Source organism: Limulus polyphemus, unplaced genomic scaffold (assembly GCF_000517525.1).
Source record: "Limulus polyphemus unplaced genomic scaffold, Limulus_polyphemus-2.1.2 Scaffold217, whole genome shotgun sequence".
NCBI classification, from domain to species: domain Eukaryota; kingdom Metazoa; phylum Arthropoda; class Merostomata; order Xiphosura; family Limulidae; genus Limulus; species Limulus polyphemus.
In genome coordinates, this window is record NW_013665827.1 from 203,701 (window position 1) to 215,508 (window position 11,808).

Here is an 11,808-nt window from a genome sequence, read left to right on the forward strand (position 1 = left end):
AAGGCAGCTAGTCATCACCACCCACCGCCAACTCTTGGGCTACTCTTTTACCAACGAATAGTGGAAGAAGATCGAGTAGATTTTTGAGAAAAGTTGGTAAGGTTTCTGTTGAATGAGATTGACTAAGTATTTGGCAAAGGGTTGTAAAGTTTCTGTTCAATGAGAAAAATTACATGTTTGAGGAAGAGTTATAGAGATTTTGTTAACTAAGATTGACTAAAGGATAGACAATGGGTTATAAAGTTTTCGTTGAAGGAGATTGACTAAATGTTTCACATAAAGTTTCTGTTGGATGAAAATGACTAAATGTTTGAGAAGGGGTTATAAAGGGTTTGGTCACTAATCTTGTTTAAATGTTTGAAAAAGGGTTATAGAGTTTCTTTTCACCAAGATTGACTAAATGTGTGGGAGAGGTTTATAAAGTTTCCGTAGAATGAGATTGACTAAATGTTTCACAAAGGGATATAAAGTTTCTGTCCAATGAGAAATACTAGATGTTTATAAAGGGGCTATAGAGTTTCTGTTGATTGAGATTGAGGAAATGTTCAACAAAGGGTTAAAACTTTCTGGTCAATGAGGCAGTCTACATGTTTGACAAAGAGAACTGTTCACTACGATTGGGCCCGGCATGGCCAGGTGGTTAAGGCACTCGACTCGCAATCTGAGAGTCGCGGGTTCGAATCACCGTCACACCAAACATGCTCGCTCTTTCAGCCGTGGGGGCGTTATAATGTGACGGTTAATAACAGATTCCGTTGAATGAGATTAGCTAAATGTTTGACAGTGGGCTATAGAGTTTCTTTTGAATGAGATTGAGGAAGTGTTCGACAAAGGGTTATAAACTTTTGTTTAAGAAGATCGAGTAGATTTTTGAGAAAAGTTGGTAAGGTTTCTGTTGAATGAGATTGAGGAAGTGTTGGACAAAGGGTTATAAACTTTTGTTCAAGAAGATCGAGTAGATTTTTGAGAAAAGTTGGTAAGGTTTCTGTTGAATGAGATTGAGGAAGTGTTGGACAAAGGGTTATAAACTTTTGTTCATAACCCTTTCTCAAAAATTTAGTCAATCTTTGTGAAAAAGAACTCTATAACCTTTCGTCAAACTTAATGAACAAGACCTCTATAACCCTTTGTCAAACAAGTAGTCTTTCTCATCGAACAAAAGCATTATAACCCTTTGTCAAACATTTAGTCAATCTCATTCAACAGAAATTTTACCAAGTTTTCTCAAACTTATAATCAATCTTGTTAAGCTGAAACTTTATAACCCTTTGTCGAACATTTTCTCAATCTCATTCAAAACAAACTCTATAACCCTTTGTCAGACATCTAGTCATTCTCATTGAACAGGAACTCTATACCTGTTTCTTAAACATCTAGTCAATGTATTCTTTGATAGAATGTTTAGGCAGAGTATTCATGATGACATTTTATAGAATGGACGGCAACTGCCTGTTGTTGAGACACAAGCGTAGAAGACGAAACGTCGTCCTCTACACTTATGTCCCTACAACAGGCAATTGCCGTCCATTCTACAAAATTTCATCATTTAGTCAATGTCATTTAATGGAACTCTATAACCCTTTGTCAAATATCTAGTCTTTCTCATCGAACAGAAACTTTATAACCCTTTGTCAAACATTTAGTCAATCTTAGTAAACAAATATTCTATAACCCTTTGTCAAACATTTAGTCAATCTTAGGGAACAAAATGTTTATAAACCTTTGTCAAACATTTAATTTTTCTCGTGGAACAGAAACTTTATAACCTTTTGTCAAGCATTAGGTCAATCTAATTCAACAGAAACGTATTATCATTTGTCGAACATCTTGTCAATCTCTTTCAGCAGAAACTTTATAACCCTTTGTCAAATATCTAGTCTTTCTCATCTCCTTGAGTAGAAGCTCTATAACCCTTTATATTGTATTCAAACAGCATTACATGCCAAATTTGTATCTCGGTCGTGTGGTATCACTATAAGGGAGTAGATTATACTAAACTTTACACATTATACAGGCTACACTAACGTGACGTTTAGGCGATTCGTTTAACTATTATACATGATGTACGTAATGAAAGTGTTCCAAAACGCGATATTAATTTATTGACTACCTAATAAATTGTTATTATAGTGTATTAAGGCAAAATAAATTGAGTGTAGCAATAATATAATTTAATATTAAATTAGATTTAATATCCACATCAGAATATAATCAGAAAGAAACTGAAGACTTAAAAATATGGCGCTTCCAGGGTAATGAACTGGAAAACATTGTGATGCTTTTGGTGGAAAAGGAATTCTGGAATTATTCCTTATCTCTGAAGGCTACAAGAACAGGCAAATATTCTGATAAATTATTTAAACTATTTAATTATTCACTCGCTTTTCTGGGATCCTGCTTATCTCTATACAGACGCCTCTCAAAATTACCTTTAGATTATTCCTCCAAAAATGTACATAATACCTTTACCCTGTCTACTCATCATTTACGGTAGAATCATATAATATTTCCTCTTATTGAATCTTTAATGTTCATACCTTTAAAAATAAATAACTTTTTTCTCATCCTGCTTCCAACTACAAACGTCGTTAGCGACAATATGTAAAATCCCCCCCTCTCAGTAGCTCAACGTTAAGTCTCTGGGCTTATGGTGCCAAAAACGGGGTTTGATACCTATGGTGGGCACAGCACAAATAGCTCACCGTGTAGCTTTGTGCTTTACAGCAAACGGAAACATGTCAAAATAAGTAAAGGTAGACGCTAGAGGCGTCTCTCGAAGAGACAGCAGCAAGTTCACGAACTTACAATACTAAAATCCGAGGCTCATTTCTCCGCGGTAGACACAGCAAATAGCTCAATGTTTCTTTGCTCTAAAAAAACAAACAAACAAACTGCGCACTAAAAAAGTAATAGCACTGCTAATAGCCTAGGCTCTTCTTCCTCCACATTAAACGTGTCGAGTCCCTGTTGCAGCGCAGACCAAAGTAATGTCGGTGCGTCTGTTTCAATCCCGTGGTCTTCAGATTTCAAGATGAATGCCTAAACCACTAGAGGACACCTACGTGCATTGAGAAAAGCAAAAAATACCTCCAATAGTTTAGTTAAAGAGAAGAAAAAAGATCGAAGCTAACAAGTTTATAGTACGTCAAGAATATATTTCATCAATCGGGCTCACCTTAACGTTTTTAACATCAATATTGTTGTGATAATACATCAGTTAATATTAGGACTTTATTTCGCACTCCTGGTATTAGGACTAGTCATCGGAATTAACATGTAAGTAAATATTAAAGTGAACTCGAGAAGATTCGAAAGGGGAATTTTGTTAAAGTTTAGACCAAGCAGGTATTTAATCCTGAATTATTAAAGTTCCAAACTTAAAAAAATATATATATATAGTAAAACGTCACTGTTTTTTTATAAATCATCGACCATTACTAATCCATGAGGATTTTTAGTTTCAGGAAAAACTATGCTACCGTTCATTCTGACACATTCTGAAACTTGGAGACGAGGTGAAATAACCATTTACTAGAAAGTTCAAATGTTTTTAGGCCTTTACTGCTGAGTTTTAGAGGCCACAAAGAGTTGAAATTACTCATGACTTATGTGAAAGCCATGGTCCTCTGGCCACGCGCGGCTAGACACGCCATTTACTTTATCGACTGTACGTGGATGATGGAACGGTAAGTGTGTACGTGTAAGTGTCATTCCCCATGCAGGGCTACTGAATACTGACATAAAGTTATATATAAATACAAACTTACTGGTCAGATACTTCATATCAGTCTAACTATTTTCAATATATATTATCTAATTTGTATTTCTACGTATACTGAAGGTATAGATTCTACCCAAGAAACCTTGAAACTTTCATTGCGATCTGAGTTCGGTAAGTATATAGGCAGTAACACGGAGGGAAACTGAAATGGCTGTCTTCCAAACTCTTAAAAATGCTAAATATGAATAAATTAAGGGGTTTTAGAACCCCTGAAATTTTCAAGGTAGTTAGAGGTTGGGAAGTTGGAAAAGTTTCGTCACGGACAGACATACACGGACACAAGCTGCTTTATACAGAGCTTATTCTCAGGAAAATTTGTTTCTTATTATATTATATTATACTTGCCGCGACCCGCAAAACGATTTATTTGTTATTATATTATAATATACTTGCCGCGACCCGCAAAACGATTTATTTGTTATTATATTATATTATACTTGCCGCGACCCGCAAAACGATTTATTTGTTATTATATTATAATATACTTGCCGCGACCCGCAAAACGATTTGTTTGTTATTATATTATATTATACTTGCCGCGACCCGCAAAACGATTTGTTTGTTATTATATTATATTATACTTGCCGCGACCCGTAAAACAGTTTTCATACCCTTAGCTTGAATTTTCCTTATTCTATCGTTTTCACGCACGCCATTTAAGCTACACTCTCTTGCAGGCATTATGTGTTAGATCGATAAATCTTGGTCTATTTGAAAAAACTTAAGGTTTTAGACAAACAAACTCACGTAGATGTAACTTTATCTAGTAAAACTCCATATACGTAACTTTATCTAGTAAAACTCCATATACGTAACTATCTAGTAAAACTCCATATACGTAACTTTATCTAGTAAAACTACATATACGTAACTTTATCTAGTAAAACTACATATACGTAACTTTATCTAGTAAAACTCCATATACGTAACTATCTAGTAAAACTACATATACGTAACTTTATCTTGTAAAACTACATATACGTAACTTTATCTAGTAAAACTACATATACGTAACTTTATCTAGTAAAATTACATACACGTAACTTTATCTAGTAAAACCAGATATCCGTAACTTTATCTAGTAAAACTATATATACGTAACTATCTAGTAATACTATATATACGTAACTATCTAGTAAAACTATATATACGTAACTTTATCTAATACAACTACACTTCATTAACTAATAAAGGAAAGTAATAGTACTTTATAATAGTGTACAGAGTATGAAACAGTTATGAGTATTCAGTGTATCACACAGTTTTACGAGTTGAAATAAAGAAACTCGCAGAAACGAAAAATAAAACCCGTAGTAAAGACAAATGTACCTAAAAGGTGTTTATAACAGTCTATGAAACGAAAGGAAGCTAAATTATTGCATTGTAAAGTAAATATAAAGTTGTAATGAAGACAAACTTAACTGAATATGCAGAAATGTCTGAATGCGTGTTCATAAAGTGAAAACGTATGGTTTTGAACAAACTGCGCATGCGTATTTTAGACCTAAATAAGTCTAGAAAGCCCATAACAATCATATTTAGTGTAATGTTATTTTTTTTAGGAACTTACATGTGGGTCAAGTGTTCTTTGTGTAAAATACTTTGCAAATAAAAACACTAAAGTTGAAATCAAAGCCAGTCGTCACGTGAAGACAACGACATTGTGCCATCACTCCATTGAAAAGTTTGACTAAGCAAAATACAGCTAAGGTGATTCTGAATTAAAAAGTCAATATGCAATCCGGACTTCTTGGACAAAGGTCTTTCTAACGATATGAGATTTGTGGCGTTTGATCAAGAAATTTACGAGAAAAGTTCCGGACAGACAAACGCAAGCGTATTATTTTTATATATCCGGACATCACTTGCTCTATTCTCAAGAATTTCTGTTAACAATACATATAACTTTCATCTAACTTTCATGAACATCAATATTTCATTGGTCTGCAACCCAAAGTCCATTTTACGAGCGTTTGAAATTTGATTTTTGTTTCAGATATCATAAAGATATAGAACTTTTTATTCTCATCAACAGTATTTTCAATCACGTGAAACTCAAACGTACTTTATTCTCATCAACAGTATTTTCAATCACGTGAAACTCAAACGTACTTTATTCTCATCAACAGTATTTTCAATCACGTGAAACTTAAACGTACTTTTTAACTTATTTTACTTTTCTTTAGTATATAAATAACACACGTCTTCCAGTTAAAAAGCACTTTCGTTAATAACCATTAAGTGAAAGTTTTAATTCAATTACAGAGTAAAAAGTAAAGAAACTTCGGCTGTTGTTTCCAGATATCATAATATAGGCAACAGTGTAGCCAAGGATGAAAAAACAGGACATTTTTACTGGTGAAGTGCTTTAATTGGTTTAATCGCCCTCTATTTTTCTTCACTATGATATATGCCACCTTTACAACCACCTGAGGTGAAGACATAATTTTGGTTGTTCCTTCTAATTCCTAACATTCATCACTCTGTCAATAGATAATAATTTACAGAAAAAACTGTAAAGAAACGATTGACTGAATCAATGGTTGACTTCGTTCAATGTTTTTTTTTTACTTGTGGTATTTTTTATATTAAATTGTGTACTATTCTTTTGCGATGAAATTAGCTTTTTAATACGTTTACTTGATTGACTTTTATCCAAGTAAGATTACTTACAAAATTCTCTTTATCCTTGTGAAAGAATTGTTTATTTATTTTAAAAATTGTTATTCGCAATCATTACAGTCAAAAATACTATTGTTTTTAAATAATATTTTAAAAGTGTAATAAAAAACAATTAGTATACCTAATGATTATGACGATCTTAATTATTGAAAAACATATTTACTCTTACACGAAGTGCATTAAGTAAATATAAACACTGGTGGACCATGTAACTTTTATTGAATACAGAGAAATAAATATGTGTTTCTTATGGTTGATATAAAACGTTGAAAAACAGTTGTGCCTCACCTTTCTCACAAACTTAACCCTCATGACGTGTATTGAATTATAAATGTTCATATTTATAATGTATTCGTGTTTCACGAGACATTAAAAACATCGAAAAATTAGTTACGTCTCCCATGAGCTATCGAACACATTTCATGACAGCATTAAGTTGCATAAAGCATTTCTAAAATATTGTTGCGTTGTTTCTATTTTCTTTTTTTGCTTTCATTTTCTATGTAATATTACAATTAATTATTTTTCATCTAAGGTTTGAATATCCAGTGTTAAGTTCACGCTATTCTTCCTTATTTTTCCTTTTTTTAATTATATATATATATATATGTTTATCTTGCACGACGTACACTCGAGATTTATTTGAATATGCTTTAAACATTAAGCTGATTTAATATCTTCCTCCTATGTCAATATTTTGTATATTCTACAAACCCGATTTTATATGTTGCATAATCATTTCTGTTTCTCATGTCTAGATGAAAAAGATACGTGGGTGTAAGTTATTGAAACAAAATTTTTATCAAATGTTAGTCGATATTTTTCTACGTAACCACAGTCCTAAGTTTGGACTGGCTAATTTCTCTGACAGTTCCGTTCCTTCGCTTAACGTGGTTACGAATGCTCTGGGACTAATCTGATAAACAGAATACAGTAAATGTACTTACACTAACGAGGGACTCGGTTAATGGACTATATTCTGAAAAGTGGATTGCAGCAGTTATAAATTATTGCATTTAGTTGAATCTTCTAATCCGTCGCACGTTCAGCACTATGTTAATCATGGAAACAGATCACATGTGATGGACAAGGGGCTTTCCGCTTATACATTTTGACAAGCTAAGCCGTACATAGCGAGAAACTAGCATTACAGAGAACAAGAAACGAGTGTTGATATGAGCGTGTCAACAATATTAACATAAGACTAGTGAATGAAACTTTGCACTAGAATTAACAAAACGATGATTTAAGAATGTGTGATTCTTCAATTCATGTAACATTTTAATTTATCCTACATTTCCCATTTTCATGTAAAATACGCACAAACATTGTTTTATTTTATTATTTAAGGTAAAAACGTTTAATTAATTGAAGTGTTTAATGTTCTACTCCTGTCTTTCGAGAAATGCTCAATAGTCTAGTTAATAATAATGAAACACTTTTGCAGATTAATAAGATTAAATCTATAAATTATTTTCATCAGTACTACGATTATAATAAAATTATGTTTTCATAAAGCACTCCAAAATACCTTCGCAAAATCATTCTTGAAAATTATAAAATTACGCACAAAAATTTGTAAGTTTCAATGAAAAAACACAAAATCGTTACATTGAAAATTACATTCTCACCCAATAAGATCAGGGGGTGGAATATTCTTCAGTGATTTGATAGTAGGCATCTCGTAGGATTCTCCTCCACTTGGCAGTTTTCTGGAAGAAAAAAAGACAGATATCAAGAAAATGGATAGATGGATGGATGAATAGATAGAGAAGAAGCTGATACATTACAAGTCATTTAGAATAGGAAAAATATCAGCTCGGCTCTACCTAAGAGACAATATTTATTTTCAATGTTTTTCTTTTTGTGAGTGTTTCACAACACTTTCTGACAGTACTAAATGGATCTTCTCTAAAATATCAGATCTGTGCAATTTCTAATCAGCTTATAGTTCAAACAGATCCACGAATCAGGAGATTAACTGTGACTAGTAAAACCTCAAAACACAGTCTTTAAGTCGTTCTTTTTTTTCGGATCCTGATGCTCGCTATGACAGGTTATGGAATTAATTCCATTAGCGCAGAAATAATCCTCGGTTTGTACGAAAACTTTCTTATCAAATATCATCTCTTTTTCTTATCTAGAACTCTAGTGCTCTCAACCACGAATCTTTTTTTATAAACCTGGACTTTTTTCATCTATTCATTTAATTTTCTTTTTAAACATCTGTTTTTATACAGCTTATAGAGTTAATAATATGATTTCCTAATTATTTTATTCCAAAAAGGTGTTTTTTTTAATAATTCATCTAATCGTTTTTATCTCTCTCTTGCAGTCGATTTGTAAAATGATTTATAATTTTGAAAAGTACAGTTATTCGGAAATTCTTTCAAGTGCACTTATTTGAAATTACTTTGTTAGTGGGCAGTAGCTTAAACGTTTAAGTCAAACAATAATCATTTTACATTATTTATCGTTTTCTTTATTTCTGAAATATCTTTTACATCTCTTTCAAGCATAATTATGTATCTTGATGTTCAACAATTCTATGTTTATTACTGAACATAAATAATCACACAAAATTTAAACAATCCACAAGGAAAATCATTACCATACAAACCATATTATCTTGATAAGAGCCATAAGAGAGACTTTGTGGCATACATCAAACTCCATTAAAAACACGAAAAGAATCTATGTAATCACGTCATACTATTTTAAAAGTGCCATAGAAATAATCAATGTAATATACACCGCAGTAACTCTTGGGCTAGTAGTTATCCCAGCACTTCAGACACACTTGCTGATTGCCTGCCTCAGGAAGGGATGTGGTATGTGATGTCATCAAAGACAATGACGTCATAATTCCATAAACTTGCAGCAGAGGGCGCGTTGCTTGGCCGCCATGACAGGCGACCATGACGTCATAGTTCCATAAAGTGGGGCCAGCATAAAATTGTTCATGACTATATTTAACACAGTCTGTAGAAAACAATATTTTATTAGTTAATTACATTTCCTGACCATTTATGTTTAAATCGTCCTAAAGGACGATATCATGAAATATTATGCATTAATTTAAATTTACACGTTCACTAGTTTGACTTTATGCTATAAGTTGACAAAGTATTTCATTTTACGCATGATGCTTTATAGTTTAATGTTACATGAGTTTTACAAAGGCAAACACAATACTTCCACATATGATCAATGTCTATATTTAATTATGTTAAAGCCATTATTTTATGGACTGTCCAAAGAATTTTAACAAAGATGGTGTGACAGTGCTACTATACTTCCACATATGATTACACTCTCAATGTCTAGTTTTAATTATGTTAAAACCATTATTTTGCACATTTTAACATCTCTACTAATACAGTTTGTTACAACTAGTCATAATAATTGAATGACTTGCTGTTTATCCACCCATTTTTTTATTGAAAATTCCCTTCTATAAAACTTTGAGACTGTCTAACACACCCTATTAGGAATTGATCACTGGCAAACACACCTCCAAACTTCTTTGCATACACAAATCTTATTAAAGTATGTTCAAAGCTTCTTTCGCACTGTTTCGTTTTCACAAGTAAAACATGCATATTATTTGAATAAGACAGTTATTATAACCAATAATTTAGTTTTATCATCCTGCAACTAAATACGATAAACGAAGGACTTATTGTTTAACTTTACTATTATTTAAAATAAAATGTTGAGACTGTCTGATGCTAAGATACTATTAGGAAACCACAGGCATACAATCTTAACACTGACGTCACTTTGTTAGGAATTAACCTTTTACAGTTCGAGGACTTTGGAAAAGGAAAATTATATCCAATCAAGAAATGTATCACTTAATTAACATGTTACAAGAATGGTGAGTTTGACTAAGATCGTCGATTTCACACTGTTCTTTCTTCAGTACTTGTAAAATAGGGTACACTTGTTATATTACACGTATATATTAATAAGATTTGGCTTAATCTATTTATTCAATTACTTTTCATTATGAACTATAGTGTTTAAGAAAGTATCAAAAGAGAAATCTGTGCACATAAATTCTGCCATCTGGTGACAATTTGTGGAACTATGATGTCATTGTCTTTGATGGCATCATCCCCTTTTTCCTCCCTCTCCCTGAGGCAGCCAATCAACGTGAGGCGGCTTCCTTTGAACGTTGAAGTGAGGATAACTACTTTGGGATCAAACAGTAGTACTTAATCGTCACTTTCATATCACACCTACAGCTCTAAATGGCATAGCGCGGTCTTGCGCCAAAAAGACGCGAATATTGAACCCTTGGATTCACAGTCTGGGCACACTAGCCACCTAGGTCTCTCCCGTCTCTTTGTTTTAGTTTAACCTTATCACCTTTTAGTTTAACCTTATCTTTATCATAGGCAACTAATAACACACTATGTTCCACGATGGGACAGCAGTAAGTTTACGGGCTTACAGCGCTAAATTTCGGGGTTCGATTCTCCGTGGTTAACACAGCCGATAGACCAATATAACTTGGTTCTAATAAAACAAAAAAATACAAACCATTATTGTTTATTACGAATACTCAATAAATTATGTTGTAAACAGGATTATATCAATAATGAGTTATTGTTAATTAAGCACATAGCAGTAGAAAGAGGTTTTAATCCAGATGTTGTTGAAAGAGCTATCAAAAACTAAAAACCAGGGATAAAAATATTGAGATAAAACCATTTGCTGACAAAAGTAAGAAAGACTGTTTAGTACTATCATATATACCTGGTTTATCTTGTCAAATAATGAAAAAATTACAAAAAAAAATATTTTTCCGATATACAAACCGATAAATAAAGTCAGCCAAATTCTTAATACAACTAAAGATAAAACTGATTTAATGGAAAAATTTGGCATGTATAAAATATTATGTGAATGTAAAAAAAAAATGTATATAGGACAAACTAGAAGAAATTTAAAATTCAGAAGGAATGAACACAAAAGAAATATTCAAAACAATAATATTACTATTTCACCTTTAGCAGAACATGTTAGTGAAACTAATCACACAATTCAATGGGAAAAAAAACTGTTATTTTAGCAAAACCTGGAAATTTAATTGGTATGAATATACGTGAATCTATTGAGATAATTAAATGTAAAAAAAAAGTAAATATAAATTATTAAATAAGGATGATGGAAATGTTGTCAGCGGATGGCGTGAAATTCTTTAATATGTAAATTAGTGTTTTGATAATTATATAAATAAGTGTTATTTTTGCAAAACATTACACTCTCGAAGATGATGTAGTACTATACGTTTAAACATGTAGAGTGTATGAGATTGTTTTTCCAGTATCATCGGG

At 32.3% G+C, this 11,808-nt stretch overlaps 1 protein-coding gene and 1 long non-coding RNA gene across 2 annotated transcripts in view; both read right to left on the reverse strand.

The window, feature by feature from the left end:
- The window catches only part of LOC106478494 (vesicular glutamate transporter 1-like), a 168,785-nt gene that overhangs the window by 82,396 nt on the left and 74,581 nt on the right, over positions 1-11,808 (reverse strand). The window contains exon 2 of the mRNA XM_022382106.1: positions 8,095-8,175. Coding sequence (XP_022237814.1) covers positions 8,095-8,175 — 81 coding nt within the window. The remainder of the gene's footprint in view (positions 1-8,094; positions 8,176-11,808) is intronic.
- Positions 65-1,005, reverse strand: LOC111085053. The gene is made up of 2 exons (XR_002609916.1): positions 748-1,005; positions 65-562 (listed from the first exon to the last, which is right to left on the reverse strand). It is a non-coding gene; the product is annotated as an uncharacterized LOC111085053 (long non-coding RNA).